General features: G+C 35.7%; 4 protein-coding genes across 5 annotated transcripts; all 4 read right to left on the minus strand.

The window, feature by feature from the left end:
• Nucleotides 1–2,917: 2,917 nt before the first annotated feature.
• Nucleotides 2,918–8,133, minus strand: LOC135130568 (ATP-binding cassette sub-family C member 4-like). The gene is made up of 8 exons (XM_064057970.1): nt 8,003–8,133; nt 7,916–7,955; nt 6,865–7,844; nt 6,742–6,814; nt 6,558–6,636; nt 6,004–6,225; nt 5,714–5,955; nt 2,918–3,064 (listed from the first exon to the last, which is right to left on the minus strand). Exons 1-8 carry the CDS (start codon nt 8,131–8,133, stop codon nt 2,918–2,920), a joined length of 1,914 nt encoding a protein of 637 aa, XP_063914040.1.
• Nucleotides 8,134–8,473: 340 nt separating this feature from the next.
• Nucleotides 8,474–12,906, minus strand: LOC135130399 (probable multidrug resistance-associated protein lethal(2)03659). Of its 2 annotated transcripts, none has more exons than XM_064057775.1 (10): nt 12,834–12,906; nt 12,660–12,772; nt 12,371–12,604; nt 11,893–12,323; nt 11,685–11,841; nt 10,412–11,635; nt 10,018–10,363; nt 9,817–9,967; nt 9,537–9,767; nt 8,474–9,491 (listed from the first exon to the last, which is right to left on the minus strand). In XM_064057775.1, the coding sequence occupies exons 2-10, from the start codon at nt 12,734–12,736 to the stop codon at nt 8,584–8,586; spliced, it is 3,759 nt and encodes a 1,252-aa protein (XP_063913845.1). In that variant the 5' UTR covers nt 12,737–12,772; nt 12,834–12,906; the 3' UTR covers nt 8,474–8,583. The 2 variants fall into 2 exon arrangements, with proteins under 2 accessions (XP_063913845.1, XP_063913846.1); XM_064057776.1 differs by having other exon boundaries at nt 12,660–12,737; nt 12,834–12,879.
• A 463-nt stretch (nt 12,907–13,369) lies between these two features.
• On the minus strand, nt 13,370–17,501 carry LOC135130162 (ATP-binding cassette sub-family C member 4-like). Its single transcript, XM_064057506.1, has 9 exons — nt 17,384–17,501; nt 17,108–17,332; nt 16,636–17,066; nt 16,430–16,586; nt 15,219–16,382; nt 14,832–15,168; nt 14,632–14,782; nt 14,349–14,579; nt 13,370–14,300 (listed from the first exon to the last, which is right to left on the minus strand). Exons 1-9 carry the CDS (start codon nt 17,458–17,460, stop codon nt 13,387–13,389), a joined length of 3,687 nt encoding a protein of 1,228 aa, XP_063913576.1. The 5' UTR covers nt 17,461–17,501; the 3' UTR covers nt 13,370–13,386.
• Nucleotides 17,502–22,275: 4,774 nt separating this feature from the next.
• On the minus strand, nt 22,276–26,780 carry LOC135130461 (ATP-binding cassette sub-family C member 4-like). Its single transcript, XM_064057844.1, has 9 exons — nt 26,556–26,780; nt 26,280–26,504; nt 25,804–26,234; nt 25,600–25,756; nt 24,380–25,552; nt 23,997–24,333; nt 23,799–23,949; nt 23,519–23,749; nt 22,276–23,466 (listed from the first exon to the last, which is right to left on the minus strand). Exons 1-9 carry the CDS (start codon nt 26,630–26,632, stop codon nt 22,547–22,549), a joined length of 3,702 nt encoding a protein of 1,233 aa, XP_063913914.1. The 5' UTR covers nt 26,633–26,780; the 3' UTR covers nt 22,276–22,546.
• Nucleotides 26,781–26,806: the final 26 nt, after the last annotated feature.

The raw sequence follows: 26,806 nt of genomic DNA on the forward strand, positions 1-26,806 counted from the left end.
ATCAAAGGAAATCAAAGGAAATCAAGAGGAAATCAACGAGAAATCAAGAGGAAATCAATGAGAAATTAAAGAGAAATCAACAAGAAAACAAAGGAAATCCAAAATCATCATAGCAAATTCAGTTAAACTATATATTTTCTAAAACTAATAAACGTAACATGTACGACATAAGTCATAGCATTCATCATAAGAAAAAAAATATCAATTTAATCTTAAAAGTGGAGATTAAATAACCTTTTAAGGGGATAATGATAGAAAATTCCAGTATAATATCATTAACTGACAGCATGATATTTCAGCTTGTCAAATATATTAAAGTTGTAGTTAATGAAGTGCAGTTCCGATGAGAAATGATACATTATTATTGCTTTATACCTACAAACCAAATTTATAATTTCACCCCAAATTAGTTTTTAAAAATTGAGTTTGTGATATGAGGTACCAATTCATTAAATTCAGGTAGTGCAAAACTACAGTTTTTCCTCTCTATCAAATTAATTTGACAAATGTTAAAACCCTAAGACGCACATCATTTCCTAACAATCAATATCAAAGCTATTAACCAACTTTTTCCCCATGATAGAACAAGTTAAAAACGTTATCTGTGAAAACAAATTAACGTCTAGTTTAACAGAAAGCATATATTACACTTTTGGTAGAAATGAAACAGAAAAACTGCCAGATACAGAAGGGCCAAAGATAAATGAATTTCTCCAAATGTTCAATGACATTTCATCAAAAAATGCGTCAAAATCAAGTAATAAGAATAAGTATAACGCCACTTTAAAAAAGTTTTGCCTATACCTCTACTACATATGAGGTCGTCTATTGTATGAAACGCTGCAATCGAATTTACCAACATTCCTACAATATCTTCTTTAAATAGATACATTGCTGAAAATAGTACAAAACTGGACGAATATGTTATGGACTTCCAAGGATTAAAATTATTCCTAGAAGAAAGAAATTTAAAGAAATTTGTTTGGATCAGTGAAGATGCTACTCGAATAACGGGTCGCATAGAATATGACTCTCGATCTAATAAAGGGGTGGGATTTGTGCTTCCTTTAAGAAATGGGCTACCGGAAACAAACCATTACATAGCTTTTTGCGCTCAAACTATTCAAGAATACTTCAAGACTGGAACAAAAGCTCATTATACGTACATAATTGTGGCACAACCCCTATCTGATAATTCTCCTCCGTATTGCCTCTCCTTTTTTGGGACCAACAATAAATTTACTTATTAAAACGTCAAAAAAAGATTTGCCATTATGCAGAAAGATGCCCAAAAGTATGGAATTTCAATTCTAGGTTTAAAATCAGACTCAATATTACCTCTAGGGAATTACGTTGCTACAGTTGCTTACCTTGAAATATTAGTAAAAAATTACACCAAAGATCAACATATGCTAACAATAACGGATTTGAAAGCAGAAGACAAAATGAACTATGCAGCGGCAGAAAAAGTGTGTAGCCCGGAAGTAAGAAAAATGATAGCCGACAACATTGACAATAGTGCAGGAACAACAGCTTATTTCAAACTAATGTATCTTATATAATGGACAAAACGTTATCTATTGTAGAAAGGATATATATATAACATTTGGTATTGCATATTTTTCCTACGAATATGGAAAAAATGGATTAAGGACCAAAGACAGTATACAGTAAAACATAACTTTTTATCTTCCAACTGCTACACATGCGTTGAACTCAATGGACACGCATTAATAAAAATAATTACAATTTTTCAAAAAAGTAATCTTACTGATGATATGTTCTTGCCTTGGAAGTTTAGCTCTCAAACTTGTGAGAGTACGCCTTAAGATCAATGACTTCAACTTTTAGCACAATTGTTAATTTTAGTATAAGAGATATGTTGCATCGAAGTGACAGACTGCAAACTATAAACAACATTAAAAACGATTTGGATAAAAATTCGTTTTCCTAGAGAAATCAGGAGAAAAAGTTCAATCATGAAGAGAGATTTTGTGAAAAATGATGACTTAGAAAACATTTCAGATAAAGATATACAAAGCACCGTAGAATCAGCTTTACGGGATTGTCTGCGTGACACTGAAGATTTAGGAATGAAAGAGATAGATTTCAACTATGTATTTTTGCCTCCGTGTAAAGACAATGAATGCAATGACTAGAGAGCGGAAAATATGCAGCAAAATTTTGGGAAATATGATCATATGATATGCACCAAATTTATGGAAATATGCAGTACTTTTCTTAATATATGCAGAGATATGCAGTTGCATATGCTCCAAAAATTAAAAAAAAAGCTTAATAAGCGAACTAAATTGATTTACAAATTACAAAAACAGGTTTACCGAGCTTACGTTTTATTACAAAAAATACATAAATCACATTTTTAAAGATAATAATCTTATACTAAAAAATAAATATAAACAGAACAAACCAAAATATAGTAGTAATCGACTATTTAATTACTATTTTGGTAACAATTTATTTTTAAATATTTTTCGAAATATTCTAACAAAAAGTGATTCTAAAGTATTTGTAAATAGAAAAACTGCGTACCTACTACGTCCACAAATGTAAAAATACTTCTTGAAGAATAAGTTCAGGAAAACGTTTAATCCATAAATTAATTTGAGTTATCTTCGACATATTGACACACCTGTATCGCTTTAAATGCTTTGACCACCACAAAACATATCATTAATACACTGAAGTAACGAACAAAAATATTGGGAATGAACGTATTTCCAAAAGTAATTAGGACGCGAATTTCCCTGGAAGGATGGTTTAACACCCAGTGGTTTCTCCAAACTACCATAAAACCCAAACCTTTCCTAGTTATTTGAAGCTCAGGAAAATATTTGCTATACGATTAATGAAATTTCGACTTTCTAGATACAGTCTTCCCAGTTTAAAGTGGTTTTTATGATAGGCCCATTGTGTCGAAGTTGCCGATGGGGACAATGAAGTCATAAATAAGAACGTCGTCGCTTTCTTCGCAAGGTCGTACTTTGTTATTTAACTCATATTGTCCATCGTGGGGTAATAACAAGGTGATAACGTTTAGTATCTTGTCATAAAATCCATTTCAAATTGGGACTACATTAAATGCCGATAGAATGACAATTATTTTTTTTTTCAAATTAGCACAAAAATTGATAAAAATGCAAAATATGCACTCGTTACGTGAAATATGCAGCAGAAGGCAAATATATGCAAATATGCAATTTTTTTATAGCTGTATTCATTTTTAATTAGCATGATTCGTTCACATATTAAATATCAAGACTTATATGCAAAAAATAATGAATATGCAAATTTCATAAAATCCGCTCTCTAGCAATGACGAAGTTGAAGATGAAATGTTTAGTGAAAAACAGTGCGATCGCATTGAAAATTACAACAATTCTCAAATAGCCATGAAACGTAACTGAATTCAAAGTTTGGAAAATGATCCAGTTAACCAAGATGAAGATTTACTGAATGATCTTTGCACAATTTCGTACGAATCTAAGAAATTTGACAGAGACATACACCTTAGAAGTTTTGATAGTGACGATATTTTTATTGAGAAAGGTGATCTAGTCAGAATACGCTTAGAGAATACAACAAAAGTTATAAAAAAGTCTTCACTTTGCTGGCTTTTAGACAATGAAAAGGATCGCGTCAGTGTGGATCGTCTCAAAAGATTTATTCAAAATAAGAAATGTAATAGTAGTAGAGTTAACTCAGAAACAGATACCTGCCTTCAACATAAAGATGCATCTCAAATTCAAAAACCAGTCCAAATTAGAAAACAAAAAAGACGCTATAATATATCAAGTGACTCATCTGATTTAGACAACCCAAGTAGTATCGAATATGATGACAGCATGGACACCGAAAGTTTGAATTCTTCCAATTAGTCTGATGATTTGAATCCTCGTTTAAATCTCAAGGCTGAAAATAGTAAGACTAATCGTTCTAAACCAGACTTAAATATAGACGATTATATTATAGTACAATTAACAACTCAAAAACAAAACAAAAAATGTTACAAAAATTCCGGATGCTTTTATGTTTCCGGACATTAAAGATCAGGGGGAGATCCAAGAAAATGAATATATAATGAAACTACCTCCACCTCAGGTACTCAGGAGAGGCAGTTTAGTTTTGGAAAAAAAAATATTGAAAAAATATTTGATTTAATTCTAGTTTTTTTTTAAGTGATGTGGTTAAAATTTGTGATAATGTAACCTCAACCTGGGTCGAGATTTGTACAAGTATATATCGTAGAGAATACTAAAGTAAGAAACTGTGCTAAATTCTAGGTGCCCATGAACACTTTTAAAGGGGAAAATTACCTCTGAAAATTTATCAAATGGGGTTATCCACTCCTTTATTGTGCAAAAAAAATTCTTACGTGTTAAATTTTGCATTTCAAATGTTTTTTTCTAATATGCTTCATTTGAAAGTTGTGAACAAAAAATTAAAAGTGTTATCATCTGTAGTTATGGGTAGCTAGAATTTAGTAAAGTTTTTTACTTCAACATCATCTACAATATATACACAAATCTCGACCCAGGTTATGGGGTAAGTATTTTTTAAGAAGTTGTTTTATTTTGTGATATTTTGTTATGATCCAACAGAAATGCTTTACTTTTATGTTTAGAGTTACCGTTTTTTTTAACATTTAATAAAATAAATGAAACTACTTGTTTTTTTCTGTTTATGCTACCATAATAAATGAATAAACCCAATTTTTAAAAAGTAATGACTTAAGTTATTATTATAAGTTTGATTTAGTAGGTCAAACTTTAACATGATCTTGTATGCACAACACAGAGATGAACCTAATAGAATGATTTTGGACTATTTGGGATTCATTAATTACCTCTGCGAACGTATGAGTCAGTCGTTGTTGCCTTATGAGTCACTGATAAGTAAAAACTGCTGACATAACTAAAAATATCCTTGGCCTTATGTACTTTTAATTTCGTAAAGTCAAAAGCAAAATTTCATAATATAATTTATTAAAAAATTAATAATAATATATAATATAAATTATTATTAATTCTTTTAGTGATTTAAACGAACTAATTTGTACACACCAGACATTTTTAATTTCAAAATTAAAATACACCATAAAGTTTTCTGACTGAATGTGCAAAAAATCTAGAATGTTGCATATGTCCACTTTTAGAAGAAACATTTGACCCAAAAAAGTGTAAAATTCGAACGTATACTTACTCTATTGATTTAGACATCTAAAACTTCGATTTTAGAGTAGCGTTCTTTTTGTAAGTAAATCAGATTTTTTTTCTTAAACATTTCAGTTTGTTGCTTAGCAGCACAATACATTTTATTTATATTTTTTTCGTCTAAAGGGAAAGCACTTCAGCTTACCTAGTCACCGTACGTTAGTAAACACTTGGTAAAAAAAGGTTTAAATTCAACATAATTATCGACAAAATAAAAAAGTCAAGTTAAAAAAAAGTTAACAATCTCCCTGTAGTACATTATGTAAACAAATTTTGAGGAAATCAAAAGGAAATCATAGGAAATCAAGAGGTAATCACAGGAAATCATCGGAAATCAAGAGGAAATCACAGAAAATCAAAGGAAATCACAGGAAATCAAAGGAAATCAAAGGAAATTACAGGAAATCAAAGGAAATCAGAGGAAATCAAAAGAAATCGGGGGAAATCAACAGGAAATCATTGTCAAAAGGAAAGTTTACTTCTTTTAGAATGTAATCGTTTGACTCATTATAAGATAAAGAAACGTTCGAATATTGAATTTCGCCCTTTTTCGGCCAGTTATCCTGAATTTGACCTTTTTTGGGTTTTTGTTTGACTTCACCATATTCCAGTGCTTGCTCAACTGAAGTCATAAAATTTTCCATTCTAACACCCCATTGTAAAATAGAAGTCATTCTTAGCGCTTGTGATATTGCGAGTCCTACATTGCCGGCTGCGAATTCTGGAAAGACGTAGTTAAAACTCTTAACTAAAAAATGTTTATAGTTACCTTCATCAGAAAATACGAATCTTGCAACAACTATAGCAATGAAAACGGTACAAAGAATGTTTACGTAGAAAGCAAACGACTTCATGGAACACTGGAAGATATAACTGGCCGAAGTGTACACGTTTTGGTGGCGATCGAATTCATTTCTCAGGATTGATTGAGCTTTGATTGTTAATGAACCATCTAGAGATGCATGAAAGTAACCTATGACTGGACTTCTAGCTAAAATTTAATCAGAATAGAGAGAGGGGTACATTTTGTTTGATTTTGCTACTCGACATATCGAGTCTTTTCAGACTTCGCGATGTTTTTAAGTAGTATCTTCTTGATAAAAACAGCAGTCCAAAAAATAGCACCGACGGAAGTAAAAAAGAAGTGTTCACTGTGGCTATTAATATCATAATTGCAATTAGTCCGAAAATCATCTAAAATAATGAACATGTGTATTTTTTCTTTAGGGATGTCTTTTCTTACCCGAAACACTTGATTTATAATGAATGGTAAATAGTCGTCAATTACATTGAAGTCGAGTGAAAACCTGTTCAGAATATTACCTATAAAAGTGGAATCAAAGAAGTGCATGGTGGCGTTTAGTACGTTGGTTATCATGTGTTTGTGAAGATTTAATGAAGCCTTTATGAATATTTTACAGTAAACAATGATCGACACTACGGTTACAAAAGTAGACAAAAGTGTTATTATGGTGTAAATTTGAAGTTTGTTATCACGAGTTCTTACTGTTTCTGCAACAATATCATCTAGTGTGTCGTTGTGTGAAGTAAAATTAGAAAGCTTTTGCTCAAGATTGACCCTAAAATCATACACTGTTACGTCGTATTATCTTAATACTTGTTGTTGTACCATTCGCTGAGTAGTTTATCGGGATAACTAACAACAAACTGAGCAACACCGTAGGACAAAAGAATAGCTACAAGAGAGCCTACACCACCAGAAAAATGCAAGTACTTTTTATACACTTCTGATTTTATTTCCCCCTTTTTACTAATTTCTTGGTAAACTTTCCTTTCTCTTACATTTTTCCTTAAAATTTCGTGTTCCAAATGTAAATCTTCAGTGACATCTTTGTACTTTTCCAAAATTTCCAACAACTTCACTGGTTTTACATTTCCACTTTCTACCATTAAAACCTGGTCTACCTTTTTCAAATACCGGGAGTTATGACTTACAAGTATTACCACTTTATTTTGGAGAAACTTTCTGATACATTCTTCGAAAATAAAATCACCCACTTGGTTGTCTAACGCTGAAAGACAATCATCTAGAAGATAAATATCGGCGTTCTTGTAAACCGCTCGTGCCAAGTTAATTCTAGCTTGTTGGCCTTTGCTCAACTTAATACCGCGATCTTCAACTATCGTAGCATCTTTGTCTGGTAACAACTTTAAGTCGTACTCTAAAGCACACACTTTTAATACCTTTTGATATCTAAGATCGTTTACTCTTCCCGGAACAGAATGTTCTGTTTGATGGATGAAGGGAAGAGCCAAGGATCTTGCGACGCGTATGAGATTTTTCCTTGTGTTAGGATAGTACCACTGGAAGGTTGATGTTCTTGAAGTATTAACTTTAAAAGAGTACTTTTTCCACTGGCTTTTTGGTCCTGTGACGAAAGTGATTCCTGTACTAATAGTAAGGTTGATATTTTCGAGAATCGTTTTGTCAAAAGCAACGTCCACATTTTTGCATGTGACTTTAGCTTCAGTTGAACATATATCTTGGGAAGGTGTTTCTGTTTCTGGTAAATTTAGAAAATCCATGATTCTTTTTGACGAAGCCACTACTTCTGCCATAAACATGATGCACTCTGGAAATTGACCTCCCTAAGCCCACGACAAAATCTGAAAACAATTGTCTACGTAGTAAAGAACTTCAGCGGTCACAAGATAGTCACATTGAGATAGTACAATCCGTACATAGTTTTAATTTCCTGCCTAAAATACAACCTTAAGCACTAATTAAGCAATCTTTACTTCAATACTTTCTTGCTTTTGTGATTCTGTCAACGAAAAATTTTTCCCAAGAGTAGAGTTTGATGGTTTTGATGGCTGAAAGTGCCTCTTGAGTCGTTTCAAGTCTCTCGTCTATTTTAGTACACATCCTGGTACGCATTTTGGTAGCCCAAGTCTCCAAACATACTAAACAATTTGCTCCAATTTTGCTACTACTGGTATTGACAACACTTACCTTGTGAAAGTAACACGATCAAGTGTGTTTTCTGTAGATGACATAAAAAGTAAATAATAAAGTGTGTGCTTAAAATTGACTAATAAATACTTAAATTCTATTAGGTGTACACTTGGTAACAGTTCTATTCATAAACTTGTAATTTTTTGACACGACGAAATCAACTTTGCAGTCTTACGTCTGGCAAGATCAAGGTTTCATCATTTATTGTTTGAAAGAAGCAAACAGATAAAATCCATCAACTGCAAAATAAGCTGTTTTATTTTTGCTTAAACAATATAAACATGACAGGTTGATAGATCCATCCTAGTACTATTTTATGTTTTATACACTACGTTTTTTTTCATTTTCATTTTACAAACAAAATATGGCACACTATCTGTCCATAATTCCCGCCTTCTTTACCATCCTATAAAAGTTTCCCTTTTTATTCTGCAACAAACTGTCGGGATCACCACACTCAATCATCTCTCCCTTATCCATAACAATGATTTTATCACAATTGATAATAGAATGTAACTTATGCGCTATAGTAAATACAGTACAATCCTTGAAACTCTTATGAATCGTCTGGTGGATCAGTTCATCAGTTTCCGGATCCATATTAGCTGTAGCTTCATCCAGTACTATGATCTTGTTGTTCCGAACAATAGCTCTAGCGAGACAAATCAGTTGTCTTTGCCCTACACTGAAACTAGAGCCGCTTTCAGTAATTTCATAGTCCAAGCTCGGAATTAACTTCTTCAAGTAAGCAGAGTCAATCGCGTTCCAGATAACGTCATCAGTGTATTGTCCTTCAGGATCTATGTTGTCTCTGATAGTTCCAGTGAAGAGAACCGGATCTTGAGGGATAATCGAGATGTGCTTACGTAAACAATCTAAAGACATCAGTTTAGTATCAACGCCATCAATAGCGATTGTCCCGTCGACTTCATAAAGTCGAAACAGAGTAGAAATGATGGACGACTTTCCAGCCCCTGTTCTACCAACAATGCCAATTTTTTCTTGTGGATGGGCAGTAAAGCTGATATTTTTCAAAACGTACTCGTCTGACTCGTTATACGATAAATACACATTCTGGTATTTCACTTCACCTTCTTTGGGCCAGTTGTCCAAATCTTGTCCTTGAGTACTCTCCTGTTTCACTTCGGTGTATTCCAAGACACGTTCAACGGAAGTCATGCAGTTCTCCATTTCTGCCCAAATCCGGACTCCCCACTGGAGAGTTCCTGTCATTCTTAAGGCTTGTGATATAGCCAAACCGACACTACCAGCCAAAAACACTAAAAGAAAAACTCAGGAATTGAAAGAGTGTCATCGGGACTCACCATCGTTGGAGAAAACAAATCTTGCAATTACTGCTGCAATGAAAAGAGTACACAGAAAGTCCAAACCGAAAGCAAAAGCTCTCATCATGTTTGTGAAAATGTAAGTAGCTGAAGTATACAAATCTTGGTGACGGTCGTACTCATCACGAAGGCTATTTTCAGCTTTGAAAGCTCGTATGGTCGTCAAACCTTCCAGAGTGGCGTTCAAATGGCCAACAACGGGACTTCTGGCTGCAATTTTCTTTATATTTTGTTACGCTTCAAGAAACTTTGGACTTACTTATGGCGTCTAGTCGTTTCAAGCTTCGGGCAGTCTTCAAATAGTACATTCGTAAGACTATCAACAACCCTAAGAAGAAAGTCGTAGGGATTAGGAAATAGACATTGACTGTTGCGATCACTACTATGACTCCAGTGACATAAAGGCCGGTCTACAACATGGAAGACTTTATTTTGCTTTAAACTGTTTCTTGTGACTTACTCCAAACACATAGTGATAGATGATAGGGAGATATTCGTCAGTTGTGGTTAAATCTTTGGAAAATCGGTTCAAGATGTTCCCGATGAAGTTAGTATCGAAAAAATGCATAGTAGCATTGATAACATGGGTAATCATGTACTTATGGAGATTAATGGAAGCCCGCCTTATCACCGAGTAGAAACCTACAGATTTAAAAACACTGAAAACAGTATTTAGAATTATCATTGCGGTGAACATTTGTAGAACGTAGTCACGATTGTCTTCAGCTTCTTCCTTTGCTTGCAGTACTGTAGTATTCGTGGTGTTGAACAAAGTTAAATTGGCAATCTCTTGTTCAAAATTTACCCTACAAAAGTATGACATGGTTGGTGTTTTCGCGTAGACAAAATCTTACCATCGACTGACTAACTTATCGCCATAGCTATCGAAGAATTGCGCTGTACCATACAACGAAACGACTAGCAACAAAGCCCAAATTCCGCCACCGAAGTCTAAATATTTCTTATACACGTCAAAATCAACTTTGCCTTTCTTTTTGACTTCTTGGTAGACTTTTCTCTCCGTTGTGGTTTCAGTGATGATTTTCGTTTCCTCGTCTGCTTCAGCTTCCACCTCCAAGTCGTCGCCACTCTCTATCGTCGTTTCTTCTGCATCTACTTCTTGTAGAATGTCCTTCTCAGAAATTTCAGCTGACTTAACATGCGACGTAACCACTCCATTACGCATGATCACCACATTGTCCACTTCTTTAACATGACTTACGTTGTGGCTTACAAAAATCACCAGTTTGTTTTGTAGAAACTTCATGATACACTCTTTGAAGATAAAATCGCTGACTTGACTATCAAGAGCTGACAGACAATCATCCAAGAGATAAATCTCACTCTCTTTGTACACAGCACGAGCTAAATTAACTCTAGCTTGTTGCCCTTTGCTCAAGTTGTTCCCTCTGTCTTCGACGATAGTCGCATCACCTTCCGCCAACAACTCAAAATCGTACAACAAAGCGCAAACTTTCAACACCTCCTGGTATCGGGTTTCGTCGTACTTCTCCCCGAACAAAATATTCTGTTTTATGGATGATGGGAAAAGCCAGGGTTCCTGTGACGCGTAAGAAATTCTGCCTTGGGTTAAAACTGTACCATTCGAAGGTTCAAATTCTTTGAGGATTGTTTTAAGGAGAAAACTTTTGCCACTTCCAACTTGTCCGGTTATAAGTGTAACACCCAGATCGACGTTGAGGTTGATGGAGTGCAAAACGTGTTTCTCTTTGAAGGTAACGTCTACGTTATTCAGCGCGACTTTTGGTTTGATGACTAGGTCGGTTTCTTCAGGGGTTTCTTGCACCTCTAGTGCTTTTAGAACATTGCCGAGACGTTTAACGGAAGCGGTGACTTCTGCCACTTGAGAGATGGCTGAAGGGAATCTAATTCCTAGAGTGTGTGAGAGAATGTGGAAAGAATAGTCGATGTAGTAGACGATTTCGGCTGTTACGTGATTTCCAAGCCACTTGTAAGTCATGATAAGAAGATAAAAAGCAATTTTGCCATTAAGGAGACCGATCTGGAGGATGATAAACTTGAGGTAGAAGATGAGTTGCATGCCTCTGATTTCTTTCCTAGGAAAATAAAAGAAGAATTTTTGACAAAGATAGTGTTAATATTTACTCTCTGGCGTCTATCACTTTGTCGTTGAAATACTTTTCCCAAGTGTACATTTTCACTATTTTGATTGCAGAAAGAGTCTCTTGGGTTTTTTGAAGACGCTCATCTACCTTTTTGCACATTTTTAGACGTAGTTTGGCAGCCTTAGTGCCTAGATAAACTACAACATAAAATTGAGTTTTATATTAAATTAAGGAATTAGAAGACTCACCTTGAATTGGTAATATTAGGAAAAAAAATCCTACTCCTGCAAAAGCCGCTACATTTATTTTTCTGTAGACGACGTACCCAGCAACACCTGCTTTGAGCCCAGCAATCCACAGGTCATTAACTAAATAGGAAAAACGCTCTAAACAGGAAACATCTTTGGTAATTAGGGTAACAATTTTCCCGATTGAAATATCTCCTAGTTGTGCTGGATTCAACTTCAAAGCTTTCCTGTAGATGAAAGAGCAAAAAGCTGCGCGAATTTTGATGCCTAGAGCAGCCATTTCCATGTGGTAATTATGGGCATAGAACACATCTATCAAATTAACTCCTATCAAAAGACCAGACCATAAGTACAGATCGTTCTTTGTCATTTCAGTTTGACCAGGATTAAAATAGGAGATAATTTTGCTCAAAGCATGGGGATGGAAAATGCTAGAATGAACAATAAAGGACACAAAAGCCTGGAAGGAGCAGCTTACATTAAAATAGTTTTGGAGATGAGTTGCGTTATTCCAAGCAATATAACGTGTTTTCCAAAAACAGCCCACAGCAGACGCAAAATTGAATTTTTGTTGTTTTGCTTTTTCTGCCTCTCCCACTCTCTTTCAAATTTGTCGCCGAGTCTTTTGGAAGTGTACTTGGGTAAGACTTCGTAAAGATCTTCCTCTTCGAGATCTCGTCGAGTGCCTTTTCTGAATAATCTTAACGTGTAGCTGCAAAATTATATGTAGCTATAATTTGTTTTTTGAACAAGTAAGAGAGGCTTACAAGAATGAGATAAGCGAAAAAATGTTGGCTTTTTGCCGTGGATGTACTTCTTTGGTTTGTTTTCCAATGTGATCCATTCTAGTCGGGTAGAATGAAGATTATTTTGGATTTATCTATTTTTAGGTGGGTAAAGTGGTACTTAATTTTCATATTTTTGTCGACAAAATTACTCACCAAAGTTTTATTTTTCGTCTTGCAAATAATGACAGGATTCTACTTCTATCAAAAATACATCTACTTGTAGGCAATACATTAGGTAAACTAAATTGTAAAGTAAATTTGCATAACGCAGCTCAACTTGTAATATACATGTGGGAGTCTTGAATTAGTCCTAATACGATATAGTCACTTATTTGAAAATTTAGAACTTTAGATTTAATAGGTGTTTAAGACAATTTGGTTTTTGAACTAAACAAGCAACATGATGTGATATGAATATATAACGACAAATAAAAGTCGTCTGCTCTTCTTGTAACTATATAAAATTAAAATTTAACGCATCAGTTATTGTTATTAAGAAAATCAAGCAGTGTTAACTAAAAATTACATATAAAATGTGCTTCGGAATAAACCAACACAAGGTGTTTTAAAAACTGTATTGTAATATAATACATTGAAAAAAGTAATTCGGTATAAAACTAACAAATATGACTTCAACTAACATGTACTTAATCAATTTATTAAATTTTATCTAAACATATCTATTTTGTTTTTTAAAGAACATTTTCTATGTAAGTGATGACAATAGTTCAGAATTTTTTACCATATTGTAGAAGTAGCCGTTCTTCCTTTTCAGTAAATTTGATGGGCTATCAAAGTCTACAATTTTTCCTTGTGACATAACAACAATTTTATCTAAATTAATAACAGAATGCAGTTTATGTGTCACCACAACTATAGTACAATGTTCAAACTGCCTCTTGATAGTTTCGTTTATCAAAGCGTCAGTTTCGTCGTCCACATTGGCTGTGACTTCATCCAAAATAACAATTTTGTTATCACGTACAACCGCTCGTGCTAAACAAATTAGTTGTCTTTGTCCAACACTAAAGTTCGAGCCATTTTTTGAAACTTCGTATTCTAGACTTGGAACACAATTTGTCAAATTTGCTGCTTTGATAGCTTTCCAGATTTGACTGTCCGTGTAGAGCCGCTCCGGATCGATATTATCTCTAATAGTTCCCCGGAAGAGAACAGGATCTTGAGGAATAATCGAAATGTGTCTCCTCAAGTAATTCAAAGCTAGTGATTTTGTATTGATACCATCAATGGTAATTGATCCTTCGGTTTCATATAGTCGGAACAACGTGGAAATAATTGATGACTTTCCAGCACCTGTTCTTCCAATGACTCCAATTTTTTCTTTGGAACGTGCAGTGAAGTTAACTTCTTTGAGAACGTAATCGTCTGACTCGTTATAAGATAAAGAAACGTTCGAAAATTGAATTTCGCCCTTTTTCGGCCAGTTATCCAGAATTTGACCTTTTTTGGGTTCTTGTTTGACTTCACCATATTCCAGTGCTCGCTCAACTGAAGTCATAAAATTTTCCATTTCGGCCCACATTCTAACACCCCATTGTAAAATAGAAGCCATTCTTAGCGCTTGTGATATTGCGAGTCCTACACTGCCGGCTGCGAATTCTGGAAAGACGTAGTTAAAACTGTTGACTAAAAAATGTTTATATTTACCTTCATCAGAAAATACGAATCTTGCAATAACTATAGCAACGAAAACGATGCAAAGAATGTTAACGTAGAAAGCAAACGACTTCATGGAACACTGGAAGATGTAACAGGCCGAAGTGTACACATTTTGGTGGCGATCGAATTCATTTCTCAGGATTGATTGAGCTTTGAAAGCTCTGATTGTTAATAAACCATCTAGAGATGCATGAAAGTAACCTATGACTGGACTTCTAGCTAAAATTTAATCAGAATAGAGAGAAGGGTACATTTTGTTTGATTTTGCTACTCGACATATCAAGTCTTTTCAGACTTCGCGATGTTTTTAAATAGTATCTTCTTGATAAAAACAGCAGTCCAAAAAATAGAACCGATGGTAGTAAAAAAGAAGTGTTCACTGTGGCTATTAATATCATAATTGCAATTAGTGCGAAAATCATCTAAAATAATGAACATGAGTATTTTTTCTTTAGGAATGTCTTTTCGTACCCGAAACACTTGATTTATCATGAAGGGTAAGTAATCGTCAATTACATTGAAGTCGAGTGAAAACCTGTTCAGAATATTACCTATAAAAGTGGAATCAAAGAAGTGCATGGTGGCGTTTAGTACGTTGGTTATCATGTGTTTGTGAAGATTTAATGAAGCCTTTATGAATATTTTACAGTAAACAATGATCGACACTACGGTTACAAAAGTAGACAAAAGTGTCATTATGGTGTAAATTTGAAGTTTGTTATCACGAGTTCTTACTGTTTCTGCAACAATATCATCTAGTGTGTCGTTGTGTGACGTCAAATTAGAAAGCTTTTGCTCAAGATTGACCCTAAAATCATACATTATTATGTCGTATTATATTAACACTTGTTGTTGTACCATTCGCTGAGTAGTTTATCGGGATAACTAACAACAAACTGAGCAACACCATAGGACAAAAGAATAGCTACAAGAGAGACTACTCCACCAGAAAAATGCAAGTACTTTTTATACACTTCTGATTTTATTTCCCCCTTTTTACTAATTTCTTGGTAAACTTTCCTTTCTCTTACATTTTTCCTTAAAATTTGGTGTTCCAAATGTAAATCTTCAGTGACATCTTTGTACTTTTCAAAAATTTCCAACAACTTCACTGGTTTTACTTTTCCACTTTCTACCATTAAAACCTGGTCTACCTTTTTCAAATACCGTGAGTTATGACTTACAAGTATTACCACTTTATTTTGGAGAAACTTTCTGATACATTCTTCGAAAATAAAATCACCCACTTGGTTATCTAACGCTGAAAGACAATCATCTAGAAGATAAATATCGGCGTTCTTGTAAACCGCTCTTGCCAGGTTAATTCTAGCTTGTTGGCCTTTGCTCAAGTTAATACCGCGATCTTCAACTATCGTTGCATCTTTATCTGGTAACAAATTTAAGTCGTACTCTAAAGCACACACTTTTAATACCTTTTGATATCTAAGATCGTTGTACTCTTCTCGGAACAGAATGTTTTGCTTGATGGATGAAGGGAAGAGCCAAGGATCTTGCGACGCGTACGAGATTTTTCCTTGTGTTAGGATAGTACCACTGGAAGGTTGATGTTCTTGAAGTATTAACTTTAAAAGAGTACTTTTTCCACTGGCTATTGGTCCTGTGATGAAAGTGATTCCTGTATTAATGGTAAGGTTGATATTTTCGAGAATCGTTTTGTCAAAAGCAACGTCTACATTTTTGCATGTGACTTTAGCTTCAGTTGAACATATATCTTGGGAAGGTGTTTCTGCTTCTGGTAAGTTTAGAAAATCCATTATTCTTTTTGACGAAGCGACTACTTCTGCTATATACATGATGCACTCTGGAAATTGACCTCCCAAAGCCCACGACAAAATTTGAAAGCAATTGTCTACGTAGTAAAGAACTTCAGCGGTCACTTGGTTTCCAAGCCACTGGTATGTCATAATGAGAAGATAAAAAGCTACGTTGGAGCTTAAAGTTCCAATTTGCAAGATAGTCACATTGAGGTAGTACAATCCATACATAGTTTTAATTTCCTGCCTGAAACACATCCTTAAGCACTAGTTAAGCAATCCTTACTTCAATACTTTCTTGCTTTTGTGATTCTGTCAACGAAAAATTTTTCCCAAGAGTACATCTTGATGGTTTTGATGGCTGAAAGTGCCTCTTGAGTCGTTTCAAGTCTCTCGTCTATTTTTGTACACATTCTGGTACGCAGTTTGGTAGCCCAAGTCCCCAAACACACTAAACAATTTCGTTCAATTTTGCCACTACTGGTATTGACAACACTTACCTTGTAAAGGTAACACGATCATGTAAACTCCCATCCCTGCCACCGCTGCCATACTAACTTTTCTGTAGATAACGTAAAAAGCGACAATGATTTTCACAATTGCAACCCATAAACTATTGATTAGAAAAGAAAAATATCCCATGCAGTAGACGTCTTTGGTAAGAAGGGTCGTGATTTTACCAGCAGAAACTTGCTTTAAGTGAGCCGAATTTAACCTTAGTGCTTTTCTGTAGATCAACGAAGAGAAAGCAGCTTGAATTTTGAACCATAATACCGTAATTGCTAAATTGCAGTTGTGAGTGTAAACACACATCAGTACATTGACTGCTAGTAGAAGACCGGTGTGTAAGTAAAGATCTAACTTGGTCATATTTTTTTCGTCTGGATTGAAGTAGGAGATAACTTTGGCTAAAGCATAGGGTTGTACAAGTCTAAAAAAATAACTTTGAATTAAACATATAATTTGTCTTACATGTCCACAATTGAAGCAGCCAGCGTGACCATCCCAAGCCAAAAAATATCCCATCGGAAACAAGAATATACTAATCGTCCGATTGACACTTTCCCGTTGTTTTTCTTCCATTCGTTTTCTAACTGGTCACCTAATTTTTTCGATTCACAGTTCGGCAGTACTTCGTATAAATCGTCCTCCTCTAGACTTTGCTTCGAACCTTTTCTAAACAGAGGTATCATGTAACTAGAAGGAAAAACAAAATATATTAAGAACAAATATTTTCTGTATTCATACATGAATGTGAGAAGAGAAAATATATTTGCTTTTTGTCGAGGATGAGGTTCTTTGGGGGTTCGTGTTGTATGATCCATTTTATTGTCAACTACTACCGCTTATTACAAACTGAGCGTAACGTTTCATCTCATCGTTGTTCCAATTTGTGAGCATAATATTACACATTTAACCCATTTGTGGGCATATGTCGTTCTTAATCATAGTGATAATTTAGAGACGTACACACGCTAAACTTGTGTATTCAGGCAATTACAATAAAGTGGGTGCTTAAGATTGACTCTAATAACAGTTAAATTTAATTAAGTGGGCACTTGGGGGTAATTACCAAACTTGTTACTTTTTATTAATTCATTTATGTCAATAAGAAAAATTTTAACTACTAAAATACACCTACACTTTTACAACAACCAGTCTAGTAGTTTCGGATCATAACTGTAGCTTATGAAATGTCAATAAATCGTGAAATTGGCAGATGCTTGGAAAGTAGCAATTAGTAAATTTAAATAAGTAATTTAATTTAATTAGGATGTATATTACAACAATTTTGCCTTTTTTGATTTTGGTAGTAAATTTTTTTTGAAAATTTACTGCACTAATTGAGACCAATTTAATAAAACTTCGACTTTGTCAGTGCCTGAAATAAGAAATAAATTTTGTAGCAAATTCCTATTAGCGCCTTTTTTTAACAGTCTGCATTTTATTAGTTCCCATTTTCACTCTACAAAAGAACATGTAATTCACTACGCCCACCCACCCCGTCTTCATTTCGGTGATTCATTTGATCTAGTCGTAATGAAAGATGGATCACATACTGAACAGAAATAAAACCGTTAAAATGAGAACAACACGGGTGGCCGGGGCCAGTTCTTGACAAGATAAATAATAAATGAATTAAACCCTTAGAAAATAAAGGGTGGGTGGGCGGGCGGAGCTAATATTTGCTACGACAAGACTGACTCTGGAAAATTACGTACCCTTTAAGAAAATAGAGGGTGGGTGGACGGGGCTAGTGTTTCTTAATACAAGGCTGATTTTGGTAAATGACTGAACAATATTAAGAGTAATCACTGGAATGAAGAGGGGGCGGGTGGGCGGGACTATTGCTTGCTTGTAAAAGACTCTGTTGGAAAAAGTTAAACTTAGCGCCGCCCACCCACCCGTTCTCTATTTTTTTCTTCTGAAATAAGAAATAAATCTAATAGCAAATTGTATAAAAAAAAATTATTATTAGCCTTTTTTTTAACGCCCTAAATTTTATTAGTTCCCATTTTCATTTTACAAATGACCCTATAATTAACCCCGCCTACCCACCCCGCCTTCATTTCAGTGATTCATTTTATCTGGTCCCAATGAAAGATGTATCTCATACTGAACAGAAATAAAATCGTTAGAATGAGAATAGCGCGGGTGGGCGGGGCCAGTACCTGACAAGATAGAAATGACTTTAATAAATGACTTATTCCCTAAGAAAATAACGGGTGGGTGGGCGGGGCTAGTATCTCTTAAGATAAGGCTGATTTTAGTAAATGACTGAACAATGTTAAGTGTAATCACTGTAATGAAGATGGGGTAAGTGGGCGGGGCTATTGCTTGTTTATATATGACTCCGTAGGAAAAAGTTAAACTTAGCCCAGCCCACCCATCCATTGTCTCATACGTTTTTCGTCTGAAATAAGAAATAAATCTTATAGCAAATTGTGTAACAAAAAATTACTATTACCCTTTTTTTAACGGCCTAAATTTTATTAGTTCCTATTTTCATTTTACAAATGACACTATAATTAACCCCGCCCATCCACCCCGCCTTAATTTCAGTGAATCATTTTATCTAGTCCGAATGAAAGATGGATCTCATACTGAACAGAAATAAAACTGTTAGAATGAGAACAACACGGATGGGCGTGGCCAGTACTTGACAAGATAGGACTGACTTTAATAAATGACTTGATCCCTAAGAAAATAAATGGTGGGTGGGCGGGCGGAGCTAGTATTTGCTAAGAGAAGACTGACTGTGGAAAATTACGTATCTTTTAAGAAAATACAGGGTGGGTGGGCAGGTCCAGTATTTTTTAAGATAAGGCTGATTTTGGTAAATTATTGAACAATGTTAAGTGTAATCACTGTAATGAAGATGGGGTGAGTGGGCGGCGCTATTGCTTGTTTATATATGACTCTGCAGGAAAAAAGTTAAACTTAGCCCCGCCCATCCACCCGTTGTCTCATATGTTTTTCGTCTGAAATAAGAAATAAATCTTATAGCAAATAAGGTAGTATAACAAAAAATTACGACGAGCGCTTTTTGTAACAGCCCATATTTGATAATTCCCCTTCCCACTTTACAAAAGAACATATAATTAACCCCGCCCACCCACCCCGCCTTAATTTCATTGAATCATTTTATCTAGTCCGAATGAAAGATGGATCTCATACTGAATAGAAATAAAACTGTTAGAATGAGAACAGCGTGGGTGGGCGGGGCCAGTACCTGACAAGATAGAACTGACTTTAATAAATGACTTAACCCTAAGAAAACAATGGGTGGGTGGGCGGGTCGAGCTAGTATTTGCTAAGATACGACTGATTCTGGAAAATTACGTATCCTCTAAGAAAATACAGGGCAGGTCCAGTATTCCTTAAGATAAGGCTGATTTTGGTAAATTATTGAACAATGTTAAGTGTAATAAAGACTGTAATGAAGATAGGGTGAATGGGCGGGGCTATTGCTTGTTTATATATGACTGTAAGAAGAAGTTGAACTTAGCCCCGCCCACCCACCCGTTTTCTCATATGTTTTTCGTCTGAAATAAGAAATAAATCTTATAGCAAATAGTATAACAAAAAATTACGACGAGCGCTTTTTGTGACAGCCTATATTTTATTAATTCCCCTTCTCACTCTACAAAAGAACATATAATTAGCCCCACCCACCCCGCCTTAATTTCAGTGAATAATTTTATCTAGTCCCAATGAAAGATGGATCTCATACTGAACAGAAATAAAACCGTTAGAAAGGGAACAGCGCGGGTGGGCGGGGCCAGTACCTGACAAGACAGGACTGACTTTAATAAATGACTTATCCCTAAGAAAACAACGGGTGGGTGGGCGGGTCGAGCTAGTATTAGCTAAGATAAGACTGACTCTGGAAAATTACGTACCCTCCAAGAAAATACAGGGTGGGTGGGCGGGGCTAGTTTTCTTAAGATAAGGCTGATTTTAGTAAACGACTGAACGATGTTAAGAGTGATCACTGGAATGAAGAGGGAGTGGGTGGGCGGGGCTATTGCTAGCTTATAAACGACCGTAAGAAAAAGTTAAACTTAGCCCCCCCTACACACCCGTTCTCTCATTTGTTTCTTCTGAAATGAGAAATAAATTTTATGGAAAATTGTATAACAAAAAATTACGATTAGCGATTTTTTTTAACCTCCTCCATTTTATTATTTTCCATTCTCTTTACAAAAAAAACATATAATTATAATTTTTCTTCTGAAATAAGAAATAAATCTTGTAGCAAATTACGATTAGCGCCTTTTTTTTAACAGTCTACATTTTATTAGTTCCCATTTTCACTCCACAAAAGAACATATAATTTACCCCGCCCACCCACTCCGTCTTCATTTCAGTGATTCATTTGATCTAGTCATAACAGAAATAATACCGTTAGAATGAGAAAAACACGGGTGGGCGGGGCCAGTACTTGACAAGATAGGACTGACTTTAATAAATGACTTAATCCCTAAGAAAATAAAGGGTGGGTGGGCGGGAGGAGCTAGTATTTACTACGATAAGACTGACTCTGGAAAATTACATGCCCTTTAAGAAAATAGAGGGTGGGTGGGCTGGGCTAGTGTTTCTTAAGACAAAGCTGATTTTGGTAAATGACTGAACAATGTTAAAAGTGATCACTGGAATGGAGAGGGGATGGGTGGGTGGGGATAGTGCTTGCTTATAAAAGACTGTAAGAAAAAATTAACTTAGCCCCGCCCACCCACCCGTTCTCTAAATTTTTCTTCTGCAATAAGAAATAAATCTTATAGAAAATAGTATAACAAAAAATTAAGAATAACGATTTTTTTAACAGTCTACATTTTATTAGTTCCCATTTTCACTCTACAAAAAAACATATAATTCACCCCGCCCACCCACTCTGTCTTCATTTCAGTGATTCATTTGATCTAGTCATAGCAGAAATAAAACCGTTAGAATGAGAATAACACGGGTGGGCGGGGCCAGTACTTGACAAGATAGGACTGATTTTAATAAATGACTTAATCCCTAAGAAAATAACGGGTGGGTGGGCGGGCGAAGCTAGTATTTGCTAAGATATGAATTACTCTGGAAAATTACGTACCCTTTAAGAAAATAGAGGGCGGGTGGGCGAGGCTAGTAGTACTTAAAATAAGGCTGATTTTGGTAAATGATTGAACAATATTAAGAGTAATCACTGGAATGAAGAGGGGGCGGGTGGGTGGCGCTATTGCTTGCTTGTAAAATACTCTGTAGGAAAAAGTTAAACTTAGCCCCGTCCACCCACCCATTGTCTTATATGTTTTTCGCCTGAAATAAGAAATAAATCTTATAGCAAGTAGTATAACAAAAAAAAAAAAACGAAGAGTACTTTTTGTAATTATATTTTAATAATTTCCTTCTCAATCTACAAAAGAACATATAATTAACCCCACCCACCCACCCCGTCTTAATTTGAAAACAACGGGTGGGTGGGCGGGCGGAGCTAGTATTTGCTACGATAAGACTGACTCTCGAAAATTATATACCCTTTAAGAAAATAGAGGGTGGGTGGGCGGGGCTATTGCTAGCTTCTCAATGTACACATAAATATCAGACAATCAGTACTCAAAAACACATATACGTTTGTAAATACAAAAAGTCAATAACAGTTGTGTTTCAAAGTACCCGAGAGGCGGTGCTCTCTAGCGGTCAATCGTTGCAAACATCAAACCATTGTTGAAAATTTTGTAGAATTCTCCTCCGTCCTCGAATTCAAGTGGTACAACAGCAATGTATAGAAAACCTTCAGGGTAAATAAAAATTCCGACGGATCGTATGATTTTCTTAGAACAATTGTAGAGAGAAATTTATTTTTGTCGTTGTTAAGAACATTTAGTACTAAGTAAGAACCTCGTTAAGAACACTGTAACAAATTTACACTTCACTAAGTGATGACAACAATTCAGAATTTTTGACCATCTTATAGAAGTAGCCGTTCTTTTTCTTCACTAAATTTGCAGGGCTATCAAAATCGGTAATTCTCCCTTGTGCCATAACAACAATTTTGTCTAAGGTAACAACAGAATGTAGTTTATGTGCCACCATAATTATAGTGCAATCTTTAAACTGCTCCTGGATTGCTTCGTTTATCAAAGCGTCGGTTTCGTCGTCCACATTGGCTGTCACTTCGTCCAAAATAACAATTTTATTATTACGAACAACCGCTCGTGCTAAACAAATTAATTGTCTTTGTCCAACACTGAAATTCGAGCCATTTTCTGAAACTTCGTAGTCTAGACTTGGAACACAATTTGTCAAATTAGCCGCTTTGATAGCTTTCCAGATTTGGTTATCCGTGTAGAGCCTCTCCGGGTCGATATTATCTCTAATGGTTGCTCGGAAGACAATAGGATCTTGAGGAATAATCGAAATGTGTCTCCTCAAGTAATTCAAAGCGAGTGACTTTGTATTGATACCATCGATGGTAATTGATCCTTCGGTTTCATATAGTCGGAACAACGTGGAAATAATTGATGACTTTCCAGCACCCGTTCTTCCAATGACTCCAATTTTTTCTTTGGAACGTGCAGTGAAGTTAACTTCTTTGAGAACGTAATCGTCTGACTCGTTATAAGATAAAGAAACGTCCGAATACTGAATTTCGCCCTTTTTCGGCCAGTTGTCCAGAATTTGACCTTTTTTGGGTTCTTGTTTGACTTCGCCATATTCCAGGGCTCGCTCAACTGACGTCATACAATTTTCCATTTCGGCCCACATGCGAACACCCCATTGTAAAGTAGAAGTCATTCTTAGCGCTTGTGATATTGCAAGACCGACACTGCCGGCAGGAAATTCTAGAAGAGAGATAGTCAACACTAATCGCTAAGACATCTTAAGTACATTTACCTTCGTCAGAAAACACAAATCGTCCTATGATGATTGCAACAAAGACTTTGCATAGAGTGTCTAAGTAGAAAGCAAACGTCTTCATTGAACACTGGAAGGTGAAAGCAGCTGAAGTGTACAAGTTTTGGTGGTGATCGAATTCACTTTTTAGAATTGATTGGGCATTGAAAGCTCTGATTGTGGGTAAGCCTTCTAGAGATGCGTTGAAGTAACCGATGACGGGGCTTCTAGCTAAAATTCAATCAATAGAATATAGTTTCATATTGAGTACTTCGGGTACTTGACATTTCGAGTCTCTTCAGACTTCTCGATGTTTTTAAGTAGTACCGTCTTGACAAATAAAACAGTCCGAAAAATATCAACGATGGAAGTAAAAAGAATGTGTTCACTGTGGCGATCAGGATTGTGATTCCTATCATGATAAATGCGACCTGAAAGCTTGATTAAGATAGTTTGTTTTTATTGGGAAAGTACTTACCCGGAAAACTTGATGGATCATGAACGGTAAGTGATCGTCAATCACGTTGAAGTCAAGTGAAAACCGGTTCAGAATGTTACCTATGAAAGTGGAATCGAAGAAGTGCATAGTGGCATTTATTACGTTGGTTATCATGTGCCTGTGAAGATTTAATGAAGCGTTTTTGATTACTTTGCAGTAAACAAGTACTGCCACCACGTTCACCAAAGTCGACAAAAGCGTCATTGTGGTGTAAATTTGAAGTGTGTGGTTACGAGTTGTTACAGTTTCTGCAACTACTTCACTCGTCGTGTCATTGTGAACAGTAAAATTGGAAAGCGTCTGCTCAAGATTGACCCTAAAACAATGATTATAATGTCGTATTAAGTTATTTGAGGTCGTACCATTCACTGAGTAGTTTATCGGAATAACTGACAACAAACTGAAAAGTACCATAGGACAGGAGAACCGATAAAAGAGAGATCATACCACCAGCGAAATACATATACATTCTATATACTTCCAAATTCACTTTTCCTGTTTTATTAAATTCGTGGTAAACTTTCCTTTCTTGTAAATTTCGTCGTGAAATTCGATTGTCCAAATGTAGATCCTCAGTGACATCGTTGGTTTCTTCGTACTTCCCCAAAACTTCCAACAACTTCATTGGTTTTACTTTTCCACTTTCGACCATTAAAACTTGGTCTACTTTTTTCAAATAGCGTGAGTTATGACTGACGAATATGACAATCTTGCTTTGTAGAAACTTTCTAATACACTCTTCGAAAATAAAATCACCCACTTGGTTGTCAAGCGCTGAGAGACAATCATCTAGAAGATAAATGTCTGCGTTTTTGTAAACCGCTCGTGCCAAGTTAATTCTAGCTTGTTGACCTTTGCTCAAGTTAATACCGTGATCTTCAACAATCGTACCATCTTTGTCTGGTAACAAGTTTAAGTCGTACTCTAAAGCACACACTTTTAACACTTTTTGGTATCTAAGAACGTCGTACTCTTGCCCGAACAGAATGTTTTGTTTGATCGACGACGGAAAGAGCCAAGGATCTTGCGAAGCGTACGAGATGGTTCCTTGTGTTAGAACGGTACCGGTGGAAGGTTGATATTCTTGAAGTATCAACTTTAAAAGGGTGCTTTTTCCACTGGCGATTGGTCCCGCGATAAAAGTGATGCCTGTACTGACTGCAAAGTTGACGTTTTCGAGAACCTTCTTGTCAAAACCAACGTCCACATGGTTGAGGGTGACTTTAGCGTGAATAGAAGAAGTACCTTGAGGAGGTGTTTGCGTTTCTGGCAATGACAAGAAGTGCATCAGTCTTCGTACGGACGCCACTACTTCTGCAACGAATATAATGGAGTTGGGGAGTTGAACTCCCAAAGTGTACGACAAAATTTGAAAGCAGTCGTTGATGTAATAGACAGTTTCGGCGGTTATGTGGTTTCCGAACCATCGGTAAGTCATAATGAGAAGATAGAAAGCCACGTTGGTACTTAACGCTCCGATTTGGAATATCGTGATTCTTAAGTAGTACAAAGCAAACATAGTTGTAATCTCCTGCCTAAAACAATTTCTTGAACCCGAATCCACAAATTGTTGGTTGCATACTTCCTGGCTTTAGTGATTCTATCAACGAAAAATTTTTCCCAAGAGTACATTTTGATGACTTTGATGGCAGAAAGTGCCTCTTGAGTCGTTTGAAGCCTCTCGTCGATTTTAGTGCACATTTTGTTACGTAGATTGGTAGCCCAAGTCCCCAGGCAAACTAGAAACAATAATTTTTTTCCGGTACTAACATAGCTACTGACTTACCTTGAAGCGGTAGCACAATCAAATAAATCGCCATCCCTGCAAGAGCAGCCACTCTAATTTTTATGTAGATAACGTAAAAAACGACGATTAATTTCACAATGCCGACCCATATATCGTTGACTAAGAAAGAAAAATATTCGAAGCAGCACACATCTTTAGTGAGAAGGGTTATGATTTTACCGGAAGATACGTGCTTTAAGTGAGCTGAATTCAATCGTAGCGCTTTTCTGTAGATCAAGGAGGAAAAAGCTGCCCGAATTTTGATCCCTAGTATTGCTGTTCCTAAATTGTAATTGTGGACGTAAGCACACAACATTATATTGACTGCTAGTACAAGACCAGTGTAGAAGTAGAGATCCAACTTGGTCATATTTTTTTCGTCTGGATCGAAGTAAGAAATGACTTTAGCTAAAGCATGTGGATGGACAAGTCTAAAAACTGGATTAAGCTTGATTTAAATAAGTCGTTCGTCTTACATGTCTACCACTGAAGCTGTCAGTGTTAACACCCCCAACCAAAAAATATTCACACCGAAACATTTAAACATTAAACGTGCAAACGGTACTTTTCCTTTGTTCTTCATCCATTCATTTTCTAACTGATCACCTAATTTCTTTGTTTCGAAGTTGGGTAGTACTTCGTATAGATCTTCCTCGTCTAGCGTTTGCTTGGACCCTTTCCTAAACAGTGGTATCATGTAACTAAAACAACAACAAAATCAATAAGTAAGAGTGTGTTTTCCGCACTCGTACACGAATGTGAGGATTGAGCACAAGTTTGCTTTTCGCCGGGGATGCGGTAATCTGGCTGTTCTTGTTGTATGATCCATGTTTCGTACTTTGGCTTTCTTTTTCTCCACCGTTGTCACAATTTAGGGACAAAATGTAACACATTATGTGGATTTAACACATTTATGAGCAGATGTCGCTCTTTATGATAATACTAATTCAGAGACGTACACATGCTAAACTTGTGTATTCAGATAACAATAATAAAGTGGGTG

This window comes from Zophobas morio, unplaced genomic scaffold, assembly GCF_036711695.1.
Source record: "Zophobas morio isolate AGI-343-1 ecotype UQ-CSIRO unplaced genomic scaffold, CSIRO_AGI_Zmor_V1 ptg000017l, whole genome shotgun sequence".
NCBI lineage: Eukaryota > Metazoa > Arthropoda > Insecta > Coleoptera > Tenebrionidae > Zophobas > Zophobas morio.

Bases quoted from the DNA above. Each gene is read 5' to 3' on its own strand.
- LOC135130568 (XM_064057970.1), bottom strand. From the start codon at position 8,133: ATGCGTACCAGGATGTGTACTAAAATAGACGAGAGACTTGAAACGACT. The intron at 6,226-6,557 runs GTAATATTCTGA...ATTAAATTTTAG, and splicing joins CTTTGATTCCACTTTTATAG to CTAGAAGTCCAGTCATAGGT. The intron at 3,065-5,713 runs GTAAACTTTCCT...TTTTATGACAAG, and splicing joins ACGATTACATTCTAAAAGAA to ATACTAAACGTTATCACCTT.
- LOC135130399 (XM_064057775.1), bottom strand. From the start codon at position 12,736: ATGGATCACATTGGAAAACAAACCAAAGAAGTACATCCACGGCAAAAA. The intron at 9,968-10,017 runs GTAAGTCACAAG...TCCATGTTGTAG, and splicing joins TCTATCACTATGTGTTTGGA to ACCGGCCTTTATGTCACTGG. The intron at 9,768-9,816 runs GTAAGTCCAAAG...AGAAAATTGCAG, and splicing joins GAAACGACTAGACGCCATAA to CCAGAAGTCCCGTTGTTGGC.
- LOC135130162 (XM_064057506.1), bottom strand. From the start codon at position 17,460: ATGGATCATACAACACGAACCCCCAAAGAACCTCATCCTCGACAAAAA. The intron at 15,169-15,218 runs GTACAACAACAA...GTATGATTTTAG, and splicing joins GATAAACTACTCAGCGAATG to GGTCAATCTTGAGCAAAAGC. The intron at 14,301-14,348 runs GTAAATATAAAC...ACGTCTTTCCAG, and splicing joins ATTCGTATTTTCTGATGAAG to AATTCGCAGCCGGCAGTGTA.
- LOC135130461 (XM_064057844.1), bottom strand. From the start codon at position 26,632: ATGGATCATACAACAAGAACAGCCAGATTACCGCATCCCCGGCGAAAA. The intron at 24,334-24,379 runs GTACGACCTCAA...TCATTGTTTTAG, and splicing joins GATAAACTACTCAGTGAATG to GGTCAATCTTGAGCAGACGC. The intron at 23,950-23,996 runs GTAAGTACTTTC...TCAAGCTTTCAG, and splicing joins TGATCCATCAAGTTTTCCGG to GTCGCATTTATCATGATAGG.